At 40.4% G+C, this 25,244-nt stretch overlaps 1 protein-coding gene and 1 long non-coding RNA gene across 5 annotated transcripts in view; one reads left to right on the plus strand and one right to left on the minus strand.

Annotated features, from left to right (window-relative positions):
• Window positions 1-25,244, plus strand: part of Taf4b (TATA-box binding protein associated factor 4b) — a 177,224-nt gene that overhangs the window by 104,056 nt on the left and 47,924 nt on the right. For 3 of the 4 annotated variants that reach the window (NM_001100449.2, NM_001369357.1, NM_001369358.1), the window contains one exon: window positions 10,708-14,847. The exons of the other annotated variant lie outside the window; for it this stretch is intronic. In NM_001100449.2, coding sequence (NP_001093919.1) covers window positions 10,708-10,872 — 165 coding nt within the window. In that variant the 3' untranslated portion in view covers window positions 10,873-14,847. Of the gene's footprint in view, window positions 1-10,707; window positions 14,848-25,244 lie in introns of those variants that run through there. 4 annotated transcript variants of the gene reach the window in all.
• Window positions 6,836-12,108, minus strand: 4930543D07Rik. Its single transcript, XR_877197.3, has 3 exons — window positions 12,049-12,108; window positions 8,718-8,927; window positions 6,836-7,766 (listed from the first exon to the last, which is right to left on the minus strand). It is a non-coding gene; the product is annotated as an RIKEN cDNA 4930543D07 gene (long non-coding RNA).

Consider the following 25,244-nt stretch of genomic DNA (forward strand, 5'->3'; position numbering starts at 1 on the left):
TGAGACATGATTTCATGTACACCAGGCTGACCTAAAGGATATCATTGAACTTCTTATCTTTCTGCTTCTACCTCCTAAAAGTTGTAGAAATTGAAGCATTCACCACCACACCCACTTTTATTGGATATTAGGGATTGAGCAAAAGCTTTTATGCAAGCTAGGCCTGCACTCAACCAACCGAACATCTACTAGGAATTTTCACTATCTTTCTGTCTTGGCTTCACCCATACAAACTTTAATATGCTGTATATAATTTGCTTGTATTAACTCTAATTTCCTTCTTGATAGCTTTCACATACCAGGTGTTTAGAAGTGCGTTTCCTTTCTACATTGGTTTTGTTTTCATGTGGCAGAGAACACAGTCTATGATTTCAGTCCTTTTAAATCTGTTGAGGCTTATGTCTAAGTGTTTGGTCAGCTTAGATGACTATTTATAAACATATATTCTGCCCTTACTAGTACAGTGTCTGTAATCCTCTGTCTTCTTACTAGTTTACTATGGGCTGGAGGTGCTTATCCCATAAAGCGCTGAGAGAAGACGGTGAGACGACTATGATTATGTGTTTACCTATGTCTACTTTTAATTTCTGTTTCTGTCATTGAATGGCTTGCTTGTAGGTGCCATATGTCTTTCTGACAGAAATTGTGTTTCTGTCATTATGGAATGATCTTTATTTCTAGAAATATTCTTCGTCTGTAAGCCTGCTTCTTTAATATTTCATAGCTGTGATAGCTTTCTTATGACTAGAATTTACAGGATTTTTCTTTTTTCCACATATGTAAATTGTGTTTTTATTCACAGTGGGTCTTTAAGAAATTGTTTTTTAATTTCTCCTGTATATTATCATTTGACTTAGTCAAGTATATTTTAACAATTTCACTGTTTCCTTTTTTTTTTCTTTTTACCTTTTTAGATATACCTTTTTTTTTTTAAAGTGGCATCTGTGTCTTTTAAAACATAAAACATGCAGTTTTTTTGACTGTTGCTAAGGTTGAGCTAGTATCATTCATTTTACATAGGAGCCTCCCTCCGAGCCCCCATCCGCCCTCTGTGCTTTGTGCTGCTGCTGCTGCTTTGCATCCCTCTGTAGTAGACTGCCATTACTTAGCCTTGTTACATGCTCAGCGCTTATGAATGAGAAAAGCAGCATTGCTCGGGCTCTTTCAGTTTCCTGTCAGTCCAGATATTTTTATAGGAGTATTTTCTATCCTGTATGGACCTCACAAACTCTATAATTGCTAAACTTGTAAATAAAGCTACATTCAAAACTGTTAGTAAATCTATAGCTTTGGTTAGTTGTTCAGCACAGCAGCTTTCACAGTTCTTCTGGTATGGAACGAGGCCTGCTTGTTGATACTTCACTGTCAGTCATGTGAAGAAGTTTTAGCAAAACACAAAACTGAGATCCAGAAAGTTTGCATGAGTTTTCTAATGACTTTTAGAAGTTCTAAGGTGTATTTTTGTACTTAGCCACTGGAGGCAGTCAAGTTACGGCGTTTTAGAGTTGGCTCCTATCTAGCCATTTGCTGTTCTTATGTGTTATATTACTTGGCTGGCTGAACTGCTTTCTCACTATTTTGAGAATATAAGGGAAAAAACTGTAAAAAGGCCATTTTTTTGGATAAATTCCATCTGATGGTAGTTTGGTGGGAGTAAGTAAATAAGACAGTTTTTAGAGGACTGGATAATACTTCACAAATGCACCCCCAAGAACTTTACATTTTTCTTCCAGATTTGTTTGGCTAAGAATATTTTTGGCTAAAAATAATTTGTTTGCTAAGAATAGCAGCACAGTTTGACTCAGAAGGGCCAAGGATTGTGGTGATTCGATTTTAGTACTCGTTCATACCAACTGTGTTATTGTGTGACACTGGACCCTGCGCACATGGATGAGATCCTTCTTCAGTGACTGTAAAATTCTTCATAGGTCACAGTCATCCTCTTCAGTTCAGTGAGTGGCAGGTTTGAGATAATGGAACAGCAGGCTTGTAGTTTGACGAGAATCCTAGGAAAGTGCACAGATTGCAATTAATCTAGAACTGGACAAGTTAGTGCTTATAGGCATTGGGGAAATACACTGCCTGACTTCAGTCCTTAAGCATTTCGGTGCTAGAACTTGAGAATAGGACAGCTGGACTGGAGAATGCCACACCAGGAAGAAAGCATACTGTTTGCTGTTCACTGGTCAAATCAAGGGGACAAATTACTTATTCCATGAGCAGCAGTTTGTGACAGGAATAAAGATATGAGAGACAGGACTGGCTTTATTGTGGATACAAATGTCTTTTTATGTCCTTGTGTATTTGTATCCGGTCCTATATTTTAAACAGGAAAATTGTATTGCCAGATGATTGTTTTAGAACAGTTACTCACATTCCAGTGTAAGTAATAGTAATTCAAGAGGATAGACTGTTTAAAAATCAGTACTTTTCAAATAATAGAAGATAATAAAAGTGAAAAAGTTAAAAGAAGTAAGTGACTTACAGTGTGTTAAGGAGAGGTAGGATGGGTCAGCGTGGCGGGTCGGTAGAGCATAGTGGATGGAAAGGCCGGGGATGGTCTCATCCAGATTTTTGCATTGGGTATTTTATGTATATATGTTTGCATTTCTTGAAATAAAGGAGGAAGAAGGGAAGGAAGAAGGTTCACAGTATGTTGACTGTGGGGCATGTGTTGTACATTCAGAAGCTTTGCTAAAAGATGGTGGGCCTGAAATAAAGATTAGCCTTAGTACATATGACAGCCAGTTTATTTCTTTAACAGCTGACATAATTTCAGAACCACAATTATAGTTCAAAGCCTGTGATTCAATGTCTCTTAAGTCTGTTTACTTTCTTTGAAACACACCAGAATGACAAAATTATTGAGCAGAGACAGACTTGTCTGACTGCCTATGCCTTGCTACCACTCTCAAGGATAAAATGAATGTGATTAAAGTCAAACTGTAGCTTCAAAAGTTCTGCCTCTTGACCAGCAGAGGGCAGTCAACCTCAAAGTTCAGTGTGTTCCCCTCAAGGCAGAAAGTTTAGTCTTTGGGTTGGTTTGTTTGTTTTGTCTTGCTTTTGTTCTTCATTTTTGTTTTTTAGCCAGAATCTTGAGTCAACTCACTGTGTTGATGTGGTTGACATTGAGCTTTTGATCTCCCTACCTCCATCTTAGTGCCGTATTTACAGGTATGAGCCACTAGTGCTGCCTCTAGTCAAACCCAGGGCTACCTGCATGTTAGACGAGCACACTACCAACTGACTTGTATCTGACTTGAAAGCTTAGTCTTTTGGACATAAGGATCTGTGTGTTGTTGCACGGGGTGTGTGTGTGTGCGCGTGTGTATGTGTTATATGAAGTTGTGTTCACCTGTGTGCATGTTCATGGTCCAGAAGAAGATGATTGTCCTGTTCTATCACTTTCCACCTTACTCACATGAGAAGCAGTCTCTTACTAAATTGGAGCTTCCAACCCTAGTCATCCCACTTCATTTCTATGTTTCTTGTCAGTGCTTGGCGAGGGGGGAGGGGTGTGTATGCAAATACACATGCACACCCAGCTCTTTTACGAGGATTCTGGGTATCTGAATTAAGATCCTCTTGCTTGTGCAGCAAGCATTCTTACCTACTGAGCCCGCTCTAAAAACACTTTTATTTATCTGAGCTTCCAGATTCTAGAGAATGTTTATTGTGGAATCAGGTCTCATCTGATCCCTAACTCCCACATGTAACCTTTGTTAAATTCTTCAAGTTTATAAAGATTTGTATCCCACCCTAAGAGCTATTAAAATGGCTTAGCACTGGGCCTTAGTAGAAACTGGGCAGAGAATCTGAGAAGTGTGTGTACTGGAACTTCCATTTCTCTCTTTTAAAGATGCCCCAGTTTCTGTGCTTGGTTATCTATTAACGTTCAGAGAACATTTGTGTTTTCTTAGTCTTACAATCCAAGGAAAAGTACAGAAGAGGTTTATTTTCTAGTTACTTGGCTTGATAGACTTTGTGTGTGTGTGGCTTCATTGGAGAAGTGTAGGAAGGATGTCCTATCTGTCCCTGTGTCCTTTGTCCACCTGCTACCTGCAGAGTGGCCATTAGTATGCTCTTTAGCTTTAAGCACTGAAAGCTCCACTAAAATTTGCAGAGTTCACCTAGAAACAAGAGAAGCATAACAACATTTATCATTTCTCTAACTTTAGTGAGTTGGTGATTTAATACGAACTTGAGAGAATGGGGTACAGGTGGTAAATTTGATTAGGAGAAGGGTTCTGTCTGGAGCTAAAGTTATATATGTTTTTTCCTGATTGCAAACATTCAATGCCTCCCAAATGACCAGTTATTTCATTAAGATGATAAAGGCCAGCATTTAGAGATTGCATACTGTGTTCCCAATGCTATTTTCATTTAATCTTCAAATAGATCTGAGGGTAGAGTGGTTAATATCCTTGTTTACAGTGTAAGAAACTGAGGCACAGAGAAGTTAGTTTGTTTAAAATTGCTTATGAAATTGACAACTAGTGTAATTTCTGTACAATGTCATCCCGACGTAGTGCCTGTGACACAGCACTTGAGCTAGATCCGAGTGTGAATTAGCGATGGAGACGGGTTTTCTACTGACCGCTTCTCAGCTTCTTGTAAGCAGCTCATGAGCTCCACCCTACTCCATGCAGCTGTGAGTTCCTGTGCACTGCTCCTGTCCAGTCCAGGACACTGTTTTGCTCAGCTTCTTCCTGCCCTTCTGCAAGGGTGGTGACATTTGGATAAAGGTCCACATGAAGTGAGAGAAGTGTGGCAGGACTCCTGAAGCCACTCCAGCTACCCAGCTCTTATTTTGGCTTCTAACTTGGTGCAGAAGTGATATAACTTAAGGAAAAGCTAAAAGGCTTTTATAGATTTTATTTTATACCACCTGCTCCATTATGTAGAATAAAAAACCTGGATGGCTAGTTGTTTTTAGTCATTGTTTCTTTTTTCATGTATTTATTTATTCACTTTACATCCTGATCGCACCCCTTCCCAGTCCCACCCCTCACACAGTCTGTCCCCTGTCCCCTCTGGATATCACCCCATCCTGGCACATCAAGTCACTGCATTGTTAAGTGATGTTATAGCTAAAGCTGGTAATTACTGCTACTCACTTTCTCCTTTTAAGAATAAACGAGTTTCTGCTGTTTGATTATAGAAATAGGAAGCTTTGTCAATGATGCAATGCTAACAAATCAGTGAAGCTAGTTTATTGGTCTGTTGTTATAGAAGGTGTGGACACTAGGTTTGGTAGGCATTTGGTTGAGTTGGTTGTTTCTCCATTTTAAGAATCCATATAAAAGAATATCCTTGTGTGAGAAGTGGATTGGGAAACCCCCGTTTCAGAAACAGTGAGCTCTTTATAAGATCCTATTTTTTTTCTTTTATATTCTCCCTAAAGTACAATTAATTTTTCAGCCTTGGCATTGTTGAACTAAGTGAACTTAGGGAAAGGAGCTGGTGACATGGAGAAAAAGGAAAACTAACAGTCAGGTTTAGTGTTGATGAATACATGTAGTCATTCAGTAACCAAGAATTATCTGATTACTATGACTTTGCCATGGTGAAACTAACCAGTCAGAATTGTTAACTATCCAACTTACAAAAACAGAGGGCATTTATTTTGCATGCAGTTTCAAGAATTTGGCTTTCTAAGTCAGTCATGATTTGGGGGAAGAGAGTGAAGTTGTAAATTATGAAAGACATTTGTGGTGGTTGTAGAGTGTCCCTTGGGGTTTGTTTCATTTATAACATTGCCTCGGGCCTTCCACTGCATCCTGTTGCAGTGACCTCCTCTTCAACCCTGGCCTGGCAGCTATAATGCAGCTCTTCCCTTGTATCCTTCGGGCTTGTCATATGACAGACATGAACCGTAACCCCTTTGTTCTTTAACCCAGATAATTGGGTCTGTATTTTCTTTATATTTAACAATCTTATTATCTTTTCTTCCCCCTCTTGCACTTTCCTTTTAATTTCCTACAGAGATGAGATGGGATTTTTGCTAGCAGTTTAATTTTTTTATCAAAACACAACATTGATCCAGAAGGGACAAAAACCAAAGCATAAGCTGACTCAGTTTTTAGGCAAGGAATGTACCCACCTACACAGTAGTCAGACTAAGGAGGAAGCATCATGGAACTTTTGAAAACTAGTGTGTCCTCCCAGCTCCTCCGATCCCCAAGAAGAATCATTGCCTGACTCCTGCAGGCGTGCCTGTTTGGAAATATGGCAAAAAATGGAACCATACAGTAGGTGTTCCTTTGTGTTCTGGGTCTCTCAGTTGTTATAGCTTACTTCACTTATAATAAGTCATTGTGTTTCCAGGAAGGATCATTGTGAATACTAGTTCAAAATATAACTTATGCGACCTTTAGTAGAAATGACATTTCTAGGTATTTTCATTAAAAAACAAAATTACTGAAACATATTTGTCTAGTCAAATTTAAATTTTATGTAAGATGGTAAACACTGTGTGGACACTGTTAAATATATGTGCAGATTTAGAATTAGCAATAATATATCATTAATGACTTTTAAAAATTCCTTTTTTGAGCCAGAAATATAGCTAGGTCAGTAAATCCTTGTGTAGTTTGCTGAAAGTCCTATGTGAACCCAACCATCATATAAACCAGACATGGTGGCATTTGGGAAGTACGGACAGGTGGGCCAAAAGTTCAGAGTTTATCTTTGGCTTCAAGGTGATTTGGGCACCAACCTGAACTATAGGAGATCCATCTACTTATTCATCCACCTGTCCTTCCATCCATCCATCTATCTATCTTCCCTTCCTCCCTCATCTCCTCCTCCTTTCCCTCCCTCCCTCCCTCCTTCCTTTCCTTCTTCTTTAGAATGCACTGAAGTTTTAAATAACTCTAATTGTTATAAACAAGATTGCCTGTCACATCAATAGTACATTTTACTGACTTCCTATTCTGTATGTTTATTGTTTCCAAAGCTGAGTTGTTGAGATAATCCTACAAAGATCATGTGAAAATGTTTTAGTGATAATAATTAACAGTAGTAAAGTGTCATCTATTGGATGCCTGAGTAGCAAAGATTTCAGCAAAGGGAGATACGAGATCACTAACTATCGACTGCCATGCTTGCTCAGTCATAGTTCACTACTTGGACATGCACAAATCACACTCTGCACCCTTCTTCCTCATAGGCTTTCCAATGTTTCTTCCATGGGGTGGTATGAGCAAGTTTAACCTAATGAAAACACTGACATGGCTAGGATATTATAGCCCTCAAAAATTGAATGTTATTAGAAAATGTTTTTGACTAAGTAAAGCCTCCCTGAAGTCATGCTATGAACATCATGGAATTTGGTTGACTGGTTTAACCTTGGTGTTTTGTAGTCTATATACACCATGCCCTGCACTATTAAAACAAACTAAAATTGTGACAGGAATAACTAAAATTCATTGTTATTGAAACAGAATGGGAAGATTTGATTTCCATATGACTTAAGTACCTCTCAGAAAGTCTCAAGTGGATGAAACAAACCTGCTTTATCCTATCAAGCTTACCAAGCCTATCAAAATGGGATTTTTTTATATACTTTCAAGTTTTTTTAAAAAATTAATTTATTATTGTGTGTGCATTCATAAAGCACATGCATGGGTGTGCATGCCCTACTCTCATGTGGAAGGGAGAAGACTTTGTGGAGTCAGTTCTTTTCTTTCACCTTTTCCTCTGTTCCCAGGATCAAACACAGGTCTCAGGCTTGCGCCTCTACCCTTTGAGCCATCTTTCCAGTCCTGAAAACAAAATATAGTTTAAAAAAAATGAAGTAAAAGGCAAAAAATTTATATGATGTGGAGAATCTCAGTGAGTAATAATTGTCTAGATTAGACTGGCCTGCCTGTGGAGGATTATCTTCATAATGTGATTGAAGATTAGAAGACATGCTCAGTGTGGGTGGCACCATTCCCTAAGAAAGGGATCCTGAACTGTGCAAGAGTGTAGTGCTTAGTGCCAACTGAGTAAAATCTTGTACATGCCTCTTTTCTTCTGCCTGTGGATATTATAGCCATTCCTCTAAAGGCCCAGCTGCTGTGACGCATCTGCTAGGATAATCTGTAATCTAGAGTTTTTAGCTAAAGTAGACCCCACACCCTACACACAAAATGAGGTCTTCACTTCTACACAATTATCATTGCAAGCAATTCTTTACTTGGGGCAAGCAAGATGATTCAGTGGGTGAATGTGCTTACTTTAACTTAGAGATCTACCTGCTTTTCCCCACTGAGTGCTGGGATTAAAGGAATGCATCACCCTGCCTGGCTTTATTTTTAATTTTTGAGATGATAATTTAATTATGTTTCTTCCTTCAAAATCCTTTCATATATTCTTCCCTGCTGTTTTTAAAATTAATGGCCTCTCTTTTTTCACTAATTGTTATGAATATATATGTATTTGTATATATATGCATATATTGTACACACATTATATGTCTTCTTAAATATAGCCTATTGAATCCATGTATTACTTGTGCACATGTTTTCAGGAATCACTGTTTGGCACTGGATAGCCAGTTGGTGTGCTCTTTCCTCAGTTGTCCATGGCTCTTTGTGTTGAGTTGAGGCCTTATAGGCTTTTCCCCACACAGTTCAGCTTGTTTATTGGTGTCATCATTGCTCACATTTGGGTCTTCATATTTCTGAGACTTTGTGTATAGCTTCTAATATTACCAGAAAATACAGTCTTACAGCAAACTCCCAGTTCCTCGGGCACTTGTAATTTTCCAATCCCTCTTCTGAAATGATCTCTGAACCTGGAGTGAAGGTGCAGTCTGATTGTTGATGTAACTGTTTGGACGGAGCTCCACGACTCTGCATTTTTATTGGTTGTTGTTTTCTGGAGTGGTCGCTTACTGTTGCAAAAAGATTTCTTCAATGAAGGTTAAAGACTACCCTTATCTGTTGGCATAAGAACACAGTGTTTATGGATTATTGTTAGGGATTATGTTAGTAGTTGGTTTAGTTATAGATTCTCTTTGAATAACCATAATTTCTCTAGTACTGACTAACTAGCTAAGTTTCTAGTACCAGACATGGCATCCATCTTCTTGAATGTGTTCAATTAGAGAGCTGTTGATTACTGCCAAGGTATGTGTGCCACTACTGCACTTGTACTGTTATGATACCATGCGGGTTGATGATGTTGTTCTTAGATGGCAAAACTCAATAAGACTGTTGGTTACCTTCTTTGTTGTTGTTGTTGTTGTTTTTGTTGTTGTCTAAGTGACATTAAGATGGCTCAGTGGATAAAGCACTTGCTATAAAAGCCTGACAACCCGAGTTTGATCCCTAAGACATAAATATAGGAGAGAACCGACTCCACAGAGTTGTTTTCTGGCCTTCACATACAGGCCATGTCATGCATATGTCCTTCACCCAACCCCACATCACCCGACCAAATAATAATAATAAAAAATAAAAACTTAAAAAGGAGAATTTAACAAAATAGTGCATAGATGTCAGTGTTTAAGAAGCTGTCTTATTGCAGGAATAAGACAGTTCATTCTTAGATGAATGTGAAACTCACATTGGCTGTTCTGTTTATTATTAGTAAATTTATTAGTAATTTTGTAGTAAATTTGGTTAGGAAAATATTAGGCTGGTAGTGCATGCCTTTAAATGCCAGCACTGCAACACTTGGGAGGAAGAGGAAAGTAGATCTTTGAGTTTGAGGCCTAGTCTGACCTACACAGTGAGTTTCAGGCCAACCAGAGCTAAATATGATGAGACTCTGTTTAAAAAAGAAAATACTGTGGATAATCCATGCTGTACTTTATACTTTGCCAACTACAAGAGGGGCCATATCTAATAGTCATTGTCCTTAGAAATCTTCTGGTCTTGTGAGCTTGTGGTGGTATGGAACCATCTATGAATTACTATTATACAGCATGAACTTCTTAATAAATTTCATTAGATAAATAGATTGCCCTTGAGTGGCCTTCTGGAGATCTCTGCCTATTGTATGTAGCTAAAGTCATTTGTGAAAGAGGATGGCAAGTGTGTGCTTACCTGGTACCATCAATAATACCACATAGCACAGTGGCTAATCACACTGACCAGACCAAATTAAAAATGGAGTCCTATTCCATCTTGCTGTGAGGCTTATGACACATGACTTTCCCAGGCCAGAATCATTTTCCTATCTGATCTAAGCAGTGGGAGGCAGCCCTCACAGACCTTGTTGCAATGTTGTATGAAAGAAAGGAGACAATTTTCAAGTGGAGGTCTGGCCTCTGGGAAGCCATTAAAGATTTTTTGGCACTGTAGCTTGATGAGATTTGAACCATAATGGGCTTTTGTTATGTTTATTTTTTACAATTGATGCACAGAAGACTGCTTTGTGGCAGTGGCTTTTTATGTGTATGTAACCCTTCAGCACCATGATCAAAATAAATTCACCCATCACTTTGAAGCTTTTTGTAAAATTTTTCAAGTGGGAAGTCTGACCTGGAAGGGGCAGGAAAGTGGAGCAAAGGAACACTTGGAAGAGAAGAGATCTTTCTTCCAGGCTCTGCCAGGTCAGGAGAGAGGAGCGAATGAGGTCATGACTTCAGTGGGTTGAGCCTTCCATAATACCTTCCCAATGGACAGTGCCACGTGCACCACAGCAACAGGCTTTCCCTTTATGAAAGTCCTTATTTTAAACTTCTCTCTCTCTCTGTTTTATTTCCCTGTTTAGAGCTTCAAAGATAACCCTTCTACTTCTGGGACTTCCAGCCTAACAGCCACCAAACCATTTCGTCCAAGAATCACAAGAATCTGCCTCAGGGATTTGATATTCTGTATGGAACAGGAAAGAGAGATGAAGTATTCTCGAGCCCTATACCTTGCCCTTCTTAAGTGATGACTCCATCCATCCAGACGCACACTGTTTACTGCCAAAGACGACACTGAGCGCACTGTTGCACTGTTCTGAACCCTCCCTTGGAGTATGGAAGACCACTGCTTACACTGACAAGCTTTTGCTACGTCTTGTCTTTGTGGCCTGTGGGTTCATGCCGCTGAGAATTCAGATGCTTTCTGAAACTCAGTGTATGTATACTTTATGAGGAAGTATCACCTACTGACCTGCATTTAAAATTACAATAGCTAGGGATTAGCTTTTGCCACCTTCATTTATTTTGTTGTTTCCACTCAGTAGCAATGAGGTGCCTTCCTCTGATACAGGCTGTATCTAGATGTGGGATAAAGAAGGAGTCAAAATATATCCTGTGCTGAGCCTGTCTCCTAGTGTTAGATTTTATGGTCTGCAGTTAGAGGTTACTTAGCTCATGGTGACAGTTACCTTCTGTAGTTGAAGTGTGACAAGCTACAGAGTAGAGGCAAAGTCAACTTGAATTAGTTGAGCCAGAATTACATAGCTGATAATTATACAGTGAGGTTGCTGACTCTCTGGCTTCCTACACAGCAGTGTTTCTGATACCTAGTGAGGGCCATCCTTTTCAGCTAAGTAAAATCGCTACTGCTATACCTCACTGAAATGTGGAAAAGGTAGAAAGTACTGGAAAAAATATAAGGCCTTGCATTCAAATTGACAAAGGATGAGAATGCTATCTTGAAATAGATGTGGCTGCTCAGGGAATGCCAAAGCTGGTCCTTGTTTTAGTGATAGGGGAAAAAAAAAAGAAAAAATCATAGGTCAACCAAAGAAGAAATCTGGCACACATTTAGTTACAGTATTTCAAAAGGATGATTTGTTTTTGTATTATTTTAATTCCCAAGAAGGAGTTCTTTCTTTTATAAAGAATCTCCCAGTTACCCTATGTTTTAAGCATCTAGTGCTTTTCAAATTTCTAACTGCTGGTAAGAACATTTAAGCAGTAGGATTCCCTTTGAATTGTGTACTTAAGAGGTGCTGTCATGTGTCTTGCTCTTAGGGGGTGGCTCTAAACGTGAGCAACACACTATGTACCTCTCTCTGAGGAGGAAGCTGATATTCAAAGTACCTCCTCTCTCCCTTTGAAATCTACTTGTGTACATTATAGCTGACAGAAATAATGGGGAAACTGAAATCACATACCGAAAGAATGCCAAACTCTCCTGGGGAAACATTTCAAGTATGTCACTCTCTGTCCTGTTCTTCCCATAGGGACTGTTATGGCCACATTCTATACTGTTGTAAGAGTTTAACTGGCCACAATTTTTGTTTTAGTAAGTTATGTAAAATGCCGTAAATTATGTATATGCTTTAAAAAGTACCTTACTAAGAGATGTATACCCAAAGTTGTATATTTAAATGCTTAGCTTTATTTTTTGTAAAGTCCAGCATACTCCCACATTTGTGTAATCTTATTGATCTGATGTTTAAAATTATTTCAAATACATTATTTTATGATTAAAAACAAACAAAACTTTGCTCAGTCACTGTCTTTGCAGCAGTTTCTATTAGCAGCCAGTCCCTGGAGGATGCAGATCTGCCTGGCAGTGAGTCTATTATTTATTTGCATTTGGGTTCTGTGAACATTTGGGTTCTGGAATTGCACTTAGATCTAAGTTTCTATATCACTTCCTTTGAAATAGTTGTAATTTTGCCAACTATTTGACTCAAAAAGAAAGCTAGACATAGTCATTATGGAAGATTTTCTTGGTCCATTGAGTTTTTCTTACCAAGATATTCTTGTTCAAAATGTGTAATGTAAGCCTTTTGTATATACATATGTGTGGTGTATGTATGGTGCCATCTCCTCTCACCTCTATCTTAAGTTTGTAGACAGGCACTGAGTCTGGAGCTTACTCTTGGCTAGAGAGGCTGCCCAGCAGCCCCTGTGCATCTTCCCGTCTCTGCCTTTGAGCTCTACGAGTTCAGGAGTGTACCACCATGGCTAACATTGTACATGGGTACTGGGGATCCGAACCTGGGTCCTTAAGCTCACCACAGCAGGCACTTTACCCACTGAGCCAGTCCCTAAGTTCCTTAATGTACATTTTGAAACTTGGGTTGTACAGGTTTCAAAACCTCTTATACAGAGAAAAACAAATGTGTGTATCCGAGATATACACAGGTAGTTGGCAAAATGGAGACTTTGGGGTAGATTTGCTCGCCAGATACATTGTTTTTAAATACACAGTAATAACAAGCCTTTTTTGTTGTCAGTGGTGGTGTTTTGTTTTGTTTTGTTACGTGAATGCTGTGGATTCAGCTCAGGCTCTCACGTCTGTACACCAGAGACACTCCTACTCACTGTCACCTCCCTAGCTCCACTAATCTTCTTCTTTTTAAAGAAGCATTGGAAATTTTAAAATATTTATTGTCTGTGTGTCTGATTTATAGGCATGCACGTGTAGAGATCAGGGGACAGCTTACAGGAGTTGGTTCTCTTTATTGTGGAGATCAAATTTGACCTGGAGATCAAATCAGACCAGATCGTCAGGCTTGGCAACAAGTGTCCTTAACCTGCTGAGCCATTTCACTGTCCCAACAAACATTTTAAAACCTATAAAATTCTTCAAAATTATATGTGGCAAAAGTTCTGTTTCATTAGAATTTTGTCAAGAGAAATGTACTTAGAATTAAGACTTCATACTAGTGATGCCATTCTTCCAGCAGAAAACACAGAAATGTTATGGCATAATTTTTAGGAAAGTAACAGGACCAAGGTACATGCTGACTTGAACTTTTCACTTTGTATGTTGTAGAATGAATCCGTTCAGTGTGTGTACAAATTTGACCTTAAAAGTTCCAATTACATTGTGCAGGGATAAGCATATTGTGTCACATGTCTGAGGATAACCTGGTAGACAGTGTTTACTTTGTACCATTCTTCTTGTGATACTCTATCTCAGTTGTCAACTTGGTGTGCTCTAGAATCACATTAGAGACAGGTTTCTGGGAATGCCTCTGGGAATTCTTTAGGTTTATTGACTAATCTATAGCATACACACAGCATCTCTCATTATGTCAGGCTTGTTCCACTGTACAGCAAATCCTTGGTGGTCATCCAGCGGTACTGGCATCTCCAAAATGCTGGAGTCTCTGCAACTGGGCTGTACCTTTGCCACTGGCCTCTCCTGGGCTCTCTTCAAGGACTCTGTCCCTGACATATGGTGCCAAGCCTCAACATCTCTCCATGAGCCCTTCTATCCTGGATCTTCTACTGCAGCTAAGTCTATACCTTCACCAATGGCCTCTCCTCAGGAACTGCAGCACTACCACACAGTACAAAGACTCAGCTGCTCTCTGTGAACCCTGCACACCTTTAAAACAGTACTACCTGAGTGACTCTTACACTAACAACTTTAGTTATCAGCACATGATACATCTCTGGATGCTTCAAGAATACAGGTTCTATGTGCTGACCCTGAGGAAGCACTTCCCAGAAGATGACCCTGAGGAAGCACTTCCCCAGTGATGCCAGTCTCTTCTTAATCACCACTAATTTCTCAGCTGCAGTTGACTGTTATCAATTGTCACAACAAAACAAAGGTTTTACTTTAGCAGCTCTGGTCTCCTATTAATCACAGCCAATTCTGCTGACTAGTTCTGTGTGAATTTGACAGAAGCTAGAGTCCTTTTAGAAGAGGGAACCCAAATTCAGAAAATGCCCCGACCAGGTTCATCTGTGGGTAAGCCTGTGGTGTAATTTATTCATTGATGATTGATATGGAACAGTTTGGCTCTCTGTGGGTGGTGCCACCACTGCACTGGTAGCCCTGAGTACTATAAGAAAGCATGCTGAACGAGTCAGTAAACAACACTCCTCCATCATGGCCTCTGCTTCAGCTCCTGCCTCTAGGTTTCTGTCCTGTTCCTGCCTTTACTTCCCCCAGTGATGGACTGTAATGTGGAACTGTGAACTGAAATAAACCCTTTCCTCCTCAAGTTGCTTTTGCTCATGGTATTTTATCACAGCAGTAAAAAGCCTGTGCCACTTACTTTGGGCAAATTATTTTACTTTTGTTTCCTCATCTTAAAAAAAAAAAATGTACCTGGCCTATAGGGTGGCAGTGAGAATTTAGTAAAGACTGTGTGTAAGGTGTTCAGACCAGCCTACCAAGTATAATAGACATAATGCAGGAGTAATGCTTATTTTTATTTGGGGATTTTAATTGACACAGCTTTATGGCCTACCCAACTATGTACTTGGCTAAATTCCTAGGCATTGGAGACTGGTACAGGAAGCCACAAGAAGGATCTGACTAATAGGACCATTTATCAGTCTCTGTATCTGTCTCTCTCCGCCTCTGTCTCTCTCTCTCTTTCTCACTTTGTGTATGTAGGATGGATGCTCATGAGTGGACTCAGTCTTACCATGTTACCACTGCTCGATCCCTGTAGGAGCTACTTGTTGCTGTGACAAAATTTCCACCAAGAGGTCACTTAAGGGAGGACAATTTATTCTGACTCATGGTGTAAGAGATACAGCAATCTATCACGATTGGCAAGGCCTGGCAGCAGGAAGGTGAAATAGATGGCCACATGGTGTCTGCAGTCAAAACAGAGGAATGCTCGTGTTTAGCCCCCTCTCTCTTTATTCAGTCCAGGACCCCCAGCAGGTGTGATGATGCAGCCCACATTAATGATGGATGTTCCCTGCTCAATTTATAAAGTTCTGAAAACATTTATATAGACATATCCATTGTGTTTCTGTGGTGAGTATAAATCCAGTCAGGCTTGATAAGTGAGTAGTTGGGTGTACAGGCAATCCCATCCATGTTCACACCTAGGAATGTTAAATTGATATCATCCATAATCTGACTCGTTCTTTTTTTTTTATTAAGAATTTAAATCTCACAGAGAAGAAATAGGAATGATCTTGAGTTCAGGTTGGCTCACAGTGGGAGGATGATAACAGTGATGCTTCAGAGTTACAGCATAGTGTGTCCTTCCAGTGAATGACCTTCCTCTTTCCCTGCCTCACTGCCATGCTTGTCCTCCAGTAATAGGCATAGAATATTCCTCTTCTGTTGTTCTTACAGTGCTTATTTGGTGGAGGAATAGTGGAACGTACAGACATATTTTGGTAGGTTCTAGTGAAACAGTATAATTTATAAAATGGTAAATTCATGAAATTTACAAAATAGTAAATTTCAAGAGAAAATTGTTTTTCCATAAAGATTATAACAAGATTCTGCTAGCACACTTGATCTGGAAAATAGGTAGGTGGAATTAAGAATAATGGAATTGTAAAAAATTTTAAAAAAAAGTTGAGTCAGTATGCTGCCATATGCAAGTAAGAGGGTAAGAACATAGGGACTACACAGAGTAGTATGTATGAAACTAATGAACATGGATGGATTTTGAGAAGGTGTTCGGGCCGGCTAGCAGCTCACATGTCCGGGTTTGAGCCTGGAAGGCATCTTGGAATCTGGAAGAAAAGAGGGAGCCTAGGCAAGTTGAGAAATAATGGAACCAAGGTTCAAATTTTTAATTTGACACTCTTTATAAAAGAGGGAGGAAAGTCCATTCCCGCCAATTCATCCTTGGAGCCTGGAATCAGATGCAGATGATGACTTGCAGAATAGGGCGTGGCCTCCAGAATAGCTCTGGGGCCTCTCAGCAGGTAGCAGTATCTTGAAGAGAAACAGCGGCAGTGGCAGAACAATAGAGTGATCTAGGGAGGAAGGCTCAGGCCTAGATAATCTCCTTAGTGGCAGCAAGGTCAAGTTCTGGCTTAGCCTGCTTCAGGCTCAGGGGAACCTGTAAGAGAAGTATTCTGCTGTGTTCTTTTATACTGTTTCAATGTGCCCTATATGTTTCTATAATGTTTTCAATTGAAAATTTGAGAGGAATGGCAATTACAGTTCCCAACCCTACAGGAAACTTAGTAGACAAAGCCATGAATGTGGCTATCTTAAGATTTCTATTGCTGTAATGAAACACCACCAAAAAACAAGTTGGGGAGGAAGGGTTTATTGGCCTCTACTTCCACATTGTAGCTTATCATTGGATAGCTCATCACTGGAGGAAGTCAGGACAGGAACTGGAAAAGGGCAGGAACCTGGAGGCAGGAGCTGATGCAGAGGCCATGCTTACAGGCTTGTTCAGCCTGCATTCTTACAGGACTCATGACTACCAGCCCAGGGATGGCACAACCCACAGTGGGCACTCATGCATGCACATCAGTCACTAAGAAACTGCTGAGGTAATATGCAGTACAAAAGAAGTGAGATGTAGTATGTGTCTTGGAAGGGTGCTCTTTTCAGGAATAAGGGAATACCTGCATAAATACTAATATATGACCAGGTGTGCTCTTTTCCAAAAACAATTATGAGACTGGATTTTCACAGATCCCTTAGAAAAGAAATATGTTACTGAAGTGGAGCACTCATGTTCAGTGAAGAAACTAAAATTCATCTCAACTTTGAAAGAAAAAACATTTTAAAAACTGTGTACCACAGTGATCATATGGAGGTCAGAGGACAGCACTCTGGAGCCCACCCTTCCTTTCCTTTATGTGGGTTCTGGGATCAAAGGTTGCCAAGGTTTACTTGACTAAGCTATATCACTGGCCCTCAAGTCATAGATTCTAAGGCTTTAGGTAAAACAATGTACAGAAACATGCTACTTGATATCAAATATAAAGTAAAGCAAGCATTTACTTTGCCTGACTTTTTTAAATAATGGAGGGGAGATAACATTGGAAATGTAAGGAGGGGTTTAGTCATATATTCATACTATCAAAACTGTTCCAGAATTCAAAAAGAACATGAGGCTGGTAAATCTAGATAAATTCTTCACAATTTGTGATTCAAAGAAATTACAAAAAGGGGGTGGGGGACTGAAAGTGTCAGCTGCAATCGTTTTAGCTCAAAGACTTTTTTGCTTTATTATAAGAGCAATATACCCTTACTGAGAAATTTGGCAAATAAAAACATAAGAAAGCTACATGACTGTCAACATTTTTGGTGCATTACTCTCCGGGCTCCTTCTGTGGTAACCATACGTATTTTCAATCTATACGTACCACAGGAGACACCGGGGCTAAGTGAAGAACAGCACCAGTTGGAGAGAAATGAAACTGTGCAGTTCTATCACCCAATGGGATGCGGAGACCATGTTTCTCGTTCCCTCAAGTAGCTCATAGATTGCCTTAAACTATTCCATCTTGATTACCTGAGGGACAAGATGAATGAATATCCTTCCTGTCTCATTACTGACAGTAGTCCTCTACATATTAATGTCAGAGAAAAGCTACCACAATTCTACCTATGCAAATTATTCAGTTGACTGAAAGCTAGTATAAAAATGTAAGCCTTGAGGTTGATACCATAGGACTCAGAGCCTTTTCTGTTTGTAATATTAATAAACACTTTTCAAGGAAAGGAAAGGACTTGCGAGTTGACTTTTTGAAGCCTTTTATGTTGGGACTCCAATCCTAAGGCTAAGTGGATTTCTCTGTGGAGGTTTGAATGAAATTGGCATCCATATGCCAATTTGGTTCCTATGTTTGAATGCTTGGTCTTCAGTTGGTAGAACTGTTTGGGAGGGATTGAGAGCTGTGGCCTTGTTGGAAGAGGTGTGTCACTGAGGGCTTTGAGGTTTCAATAGCCCAAGCCATGAAAAGTTACCTTGCTCTCTCTTCCCTGTGCTTGTGGATCCAATGAAAGTTCTCACCTATTGCCCTAACCATGCCTGCACTCTCCAAAGAAACCTTAACTTTCAGTTGGTGATATAACTATTTCTCACCGCAATAGCTCTTAGTAATGTTAATTTTTATATCTTTGACTCTATTCCCAAAGGGAGGAAGACAACTGATAAATGACAATTGAAGTCTTTTCTTTGACTTCCTTCATCAAGGTTCCTGGTTCTAAAAGTTTCATGACTTCCACAGAAAGCATCACCAACTAGAGACTGCATTCAAATACACAACCTTTTAGCAGACATTTCTTATTCAAACAGCACAGATGGCTAGTACTAATTGTCAGCTTCACAGAATCCCTACTCACCTGGAGAATGTAGCTTGACTACAGGGGATTATATTAATTGCATTAAGGTAGGAAAACCTACCCCTCATGGTATCCACCATACCCTGGATGAGATCTTGGACCTTGTAAGTGGAGAGAGGAGCTGAGAAAAGCCCTGTGCATTCATTAGTCTCTGCTTCCTCATCATGGATGGAATGTGACCAGCTGCTTCAAGCAACTGCCTTCTTGGCTTCAGTACTGTGATGGACTACTCACTTGAACTGTAGGCCATAATATATTCTTTCTCCCTTAAGTTCCTTTTATCAGAGTATATAATCACAGCAGCAGGAAAAGAAGTCAAGTCAGAAAACAACAACAAAAGAACACCTATTCTCTCACAGTTCTGGAAGGCAGAAGTCCAAATTCAAGGCTCTAATCCCAAGCAGGGACACACTCACTCCTCAGGTTCTAGAGGACTCAATTGTCTCTTGGCTACTGGTAGGGCCTGGCTTGTGACAGAACTTTTCCTGTCCTTAAATGGATTCTCTGAATCTTTAGATCTTCTCTTCCTGAAAGGATTTAGATTCAAGGTTTGCTTCTTAGGAGATAACTCATATCTGGTACTGTATTCAGGGTATAAGCCTGTGCTTAGTCCAATATGTCCTCATCTTGTTTCTTAGAAATAATATCTGCGAATACTCTCTTTTTTTCCAGCAATACATTTCTAAGGTTCCAGAGGACATGAATTTTGGAAGGACACCCTTCGTTGTATATGATTTTTTTTTATCTTTTATAGGTCTTATATCTCCAATCTCTGACTTCAGAAATAGTGAAAATCTAGTTTGTTAAGATATGAATATGTTGATTTTGTGTCTCCTTAGACTAGAAACTTAAAATTTTTATGGTCTGAAAGATAATGTCCATTACTTTCTTTACCTTTCTGTTCCATTTAAACCCAGACTTAAAATTCTCCAGATATTGATCTTTTTTGAGAAATGTCTTTGTCGTGATTAAAACAGTGACATCTTGGAGTTTCTAGTCATATATACATCTTCAAGTGAACATCTTCAGAAAACTTTTGTTTTTATTTTGCATGGGCCTTAAGGAAGTTCTTCATCAGGTTGTTTGTATAAGCTTAGTAAGGGGGTCTTGTGAATTTATTAAATTTCAGGAATTTTCTGAGACTTGTAAGTTGTTCCCTGAGGTTTGTAAGTTTTATTTACTTCTTAACTCTTAACAAGTGTCAATCTAGGATGAAATGTTTCAATGCAGAAGAAATTGCTGTACAATACTACCTCTTATAGCTCCTTTTTTTTTTCCTGCCTCCTCTTCATGATGTTTCCTGAGTCTTTGGGAAGGTGATATAAATGTCTGATTGTTTTTCTCTGTCTCTGGCTGAGCACCAGACTAGGGTGCCACTGCACTGATCATTTCTTCTCAGGAGTTTGCCTAGTGAAGAGTCCTTATAATATACCTTCCATTTTCAAGTCCAATTGAAGCTAACAGACACAGTGGCCTATGAGCATAAGCACATGTATAGAAGGCAGTTTGACAGGCATAGCACATTCACTTAAAAAAAAATTATTAGTGGGCTCCCTTCTGGGGCCTATGACTCTTCCAGCCATGGTCTTATAGCCTGAATACAGTAGCAGCTGGGAGTTCTCTCCTGGGAAGCAAACCTTGAATCTAATATGAAAGTTTTGTCCACCCAAGCAGTTGTGCCACTATTTCACCAGTGGGTATATCCTGCCTGGCACATTGCTACTATAACCACACAGGGCACATAGCCAGGCAGAACTATTAGTGAACATTCTCTCTGAGCAACCTTCATGGTGTCTTGCAGCACTATGGAAGCCAGATGGTAGGAAGGGAGCTTCTAGTTCAGTCTCAGGTTGATTTTTAAAATGTCCTGCAGCTAAAGCTGGTAGTGTCTTTAGCAATAGGGGCTGATCATCTAGTTCTGGCATGACTCCAATAGCAATATCAATAGCTCTTATGATTTGTGAATCTTCAGCAGGAGATAGGCCACCCCTGGTACTGGGATTTCCACCCAACAGCCTTTTCTTAGTCCTTGGAGTGCCTTTTAATGGCTGCCCTTATTGTTCTTCATGTACTTTTACAAATGTATAAGACATGCAGCCTAAGCATTATTTAAAGAAACCCTTTAGAGTCTAAGCAGTCTCTCTGGAGGCTCACCATCATCCATTCAAATTGGTTTTGGATGGCTAAGGGGATAGAAAAAAAAAAGTTAGCAAGGCCCAATACAGTGTCATGAACAAAACTGTTAAAGGATCTTTCATTGCTTGTTTAAAAGCCTTTTTCAATTCAAGCAGTTAGGGTGCCAAGTGTTCCCTGATTAACATAGTTGCTTGTATTGGGTCATTGTGAAGGCTCAAGTCTACATGTCCAACCATGGATTTTCCTTCTCTAGTGAAGCTGAGGAGTCTCTTCTCAACCTTACAGTGTTCTCTTCTCACTGTCTGATTCTTGGTTCCAAGATTTGCGTCTCAGGAGGGGCTTCTTAACAGATCTAATTTGACCTTTCTTTCTCATTCAGTTCTCCAGCTGTAAGAGATGGCAGACTAAAGATAGATAGATAGATAGATAGATAGATAGATAGATAGATAGATAGATAGATAGATAGGGAGGAAGGAAGGAAGGAAGGAAGGAAGGAAGGAAGGAAGGAAGGAAGGAAGGAAGGAAGGAAGGAAGGAAGGAAAGAAGGAAGGAAGGAAGGAAGGAAGGAAGGAAGGAAGGAAGGAAGGAAGGAAGGGGAGAGAGAGAGAACAAAAAAGAAAGAAACAGTAGACCAATACCTCTGTCTCCTCCTCATCCAATTTATAGGCTGCATCAGAGGCCTCTGTGAAGAGTGCAAGCCACATGTCCCTTTGCCATCATAATTCCTCCCATAAGTGGTCACATTGTTCCCAACATGGCAGCTGAGCCTCAGTTGCATCTACTGTAGCCCATAGCAAAGGGCATGCACCTGACACCCCAGCCTCCTTACAACACCAGCCCTTTGCTACTTTCAGGAATTGCAATTTCATCTTTACTCTAGTAGATGTTTTCAGCACTTCCCACTGTCACTGGTGACGACATATGAGTTAAAGTTATTCAGGCAACTATGTAGTTCATTATGCCTCTCAGCCAAAAGTTGTCTTTGTTTTGAGATAGAGTCTCATGTAACTCAGACTGGCTTAGCTTGCTGTGTAGCTGAGGCTGCCCTTGAACTCCTAATCCTCCCTCTCTACATTCTGAGTGCTGGGATTGCAAGCATGCACCACCATACCCAGCTTCAGCCTTATGCGTTCCAGTGACTTCTAAAGCAGGCCTTCTCTGTTCATTCCTTGTCCATAAATGTGTTGAACAAGCCAGGGCCAGCAATAAAAGCACAAGGCATGTCACTGCCCTCCAACACTAATCTACTAATTAGCCCTTCGATCTCTTCATGGTCAACTTTAACTGTATCTAATTGACCATACTGTTGCAGAGTTCACAACGTTGTCATGGCAATTGCTATAGTGATAAACCTAGCCATGGTATCAGCGCAGCAGCCATCTCAAAGAAGAACATGACAAGGTTAGGGGCTGACACATACAGCCATTCCTATGTTGAAAGCCTAATCCCAAATAACTCAGAATTTGGCTGTATTTGAAGAAAGTGGGTTTAAAGTAGAGTTAAAATGAAGCCATGATAACCTTAATATATTTGCTCTCTTGCTCTCTCTCTTTCCTTTCTGCCTTTGTTTTTTGAGGGGGGTTTGGTTTTTTTGTTTCGAATTTTTTTGTTTGATTGCTTATTTGTTTTGTTTTGTTTTGTTTTGTTTTGTTTTGTTTGAGGCAGGGTTTCTCTGTGTAGCCTTGGCTACCCTGGAACTTGCTCTGTAGATCAGGCTGGCCTCAAACTCAGAGATCCACCTGCCTCTGCCTCCTAAATGCTGGGACTAAAGGTGTGAGCTACTGTGGGACTGTGATAGGCAGTCTATTTTGGTTGAATGGGGCTTGCTCTGGTGACCCAGTAGAGAAATCTACAAGGGACGGAAAGGTGAGCCATGTTCCCAGAATCAGGTGCCTGTCCATAATTCTGTGACTATCAGTCACACAGACAATGTCCTAAGCTTCTGGCATTCTGGCTAGACTCCACCCCCACAGTTACCTGACTATAGCCAGATATGCTCCTCCCCACAGTTACCTGGCAACAGCAAAATGGCCCAGCCCACTATAAGAGGGGCTCTTGGCCCCTCCTCGCACTCTTAAGCTCTCACCTTTCTTACTCTCTAGCCCTCCTTCTCTCTCTCCTTTCCCCCCTCTCTCCACGTGGCCATGGCCAGCCTCTTCTATCTACCTTCTCTCTTTCTCCCTGCCTTTCTACAATAAAGCTCTAAAACCATAGACTGTTTCTGATCATCAAGGCCCACTGTGCTTGAAGGATGGGATGGGCTTTCTCCTAAGGAGCTGTGTCTCTAACCTCCCACCAGAAGGCTATCCTGTGCTCCAGCCACAGACCTGAACAAGGACTCTCGCCTGAGTGGGAACCATCCAGTGTCCCCTATCCCCCTGCCCTATCCTCCCTTCATCCCTGGGGCTGAGTGCCACCCTGGGGCCCCTATTCTGTTCTCAGCTCCCCCACCGTATCCAGCATGGGATGCTGTAGGCTGAGAACCTGGTACCTGGGGTTGCCCCTTGTCCACCACCTGCTGTGTGGCTTAACACAGCCAGATGCCCACCCAGGGCCCTGTGGAAAGCATGTGCAGTCCTCTCAGACTGCCCTCCCCCCACCTTCCACTCCCCCCCACATGTATGTCATCTCCAATCTGTGACCTGTGACATGTTCTTCCTGTTGAATACCCATGCCTTTGAGAGTGTTTTTTTTGCTTCAGTTGATATCTGGCCAGGCTGAAAATGGCTGCTTTGGAATCAAGGGACAGTCCCCATTGCAGAAAACCTGGCCAGGTGGCATTGTCATGGCATAAGGAAAGACTGACCACAGGCATGGACACATCTTGGCAGTGTTTTGTGAAGGAAACCTTTGCCTGTCAGGCAGGTCACCTAGTGTGTGATCCATGGGCCAATCCTTGAGTATCACCGAGAAGACTGTTATAAATGTAAATACTTGGTGACTCTATCAGAATCTGAATTTTAGCAAAATGTCTAGATAGTTTGTATATGTGTTATAAGTGCTAAGAACTTTAGTGCAAATATACTCTTACTAATTTATAGTAGATCTGGATTTCTCAGTATAAAAGAGTTGTCAATAACTATACAGTCTCGTTGGTCAGACCCCATCCAGGCTTAGGTGTCTTAAAGCACAATTGAACTTTGGCTATAATCAGATTTCAGACCCAAGAACGGAAACCTAGAGAGAGAAGGTCATTGGCCTAAAGACATAGCTTTAGAATACAGTTCATTTATGTATAAATTCTAGTATTAATTTGTAAAAATCATTAGCAACCTGGCAACACAAGTCAGTTTCTAAGCCAGATATGTTTTAGAACTGGTTCTAAACCTAAGGCAAAGATGAAATGGCCGATTGCATTCTTCAGCTGTATTTAAAGTGCAGTGAGTGCTCAGATAAAGGAAGAACCCTCTCACGAAGAGAAACACTGCCAGTTAGAGGGTGCCACACTCAGCCATGCTCTCTAGTTATGCTTTGGTCAGAAAAGACATTAGCACGATTTGCCTTGTGTCTAAGCAGTCCTCACATGTCTTTTATATTTTCAACTTCTGGGTTTTTTTTTCACACTCATTTGCATGTGTCCATGTGCATGTGTGTGGAAGGCAGAGGACAGTTTATGGGAGGTGGCTCTCTTCTACTTGTTGGGTCTCAGGGTTTGAACTCAGGTCCTCAGACTTGGCAGCAAACCTACTAAGCTATCTTACCCACTCAGTTTCCACTTTAATTCCTATCTGAGTGTCTTTGAGCCACAGGGTGAGGTCTATGCTCTTCTCCAGCATTATTGCTCCCTGCTTATTCCTTTGAGACAAGACTTCGGGCTGAACCTGGAGCTTACCATTTTTCAGCATTGCCCCAGGGATCCTCCTGCCCATCCCGACCCACAGTCCAGCACTGGGATTGCAGGTTCAAACAGCCAGGCCCCACCCTTTCCGGTGGATGCACCTTGTATAGAAAGCAATTTTACCTGTTGATCCACCTCTCCAACCCTCTCATAAATTTCCCACACAAGTTTTCCATTCAAATCAGACAGCATGAAAATAAAAGTAATTGTAATAGTAACACTGGAAGTGATTATAATAACTAAAGATTTTCATTTTTAAATGGCCTTCCAGGGAATTTATAGCATGGCATTATGATTGTGAAAAAATATTATGTTCTTGAGTTTTCCATTTGATTCATAAGTTACTCTAATTAAAA

The sequence above is a fragment of the Mus musculus genome, chromosome 18 (assembly GCF_000001635.26).
Source record: "Mus musculus strain C57BL/6J chromosome 18, GRCm38.p6 C57BL/6J".
Lineage (NCBI taxonomy): Eukaryota > Metazoa > Chordata > Mammalia > Rodentia > Muridae > Mus > Mus musculus.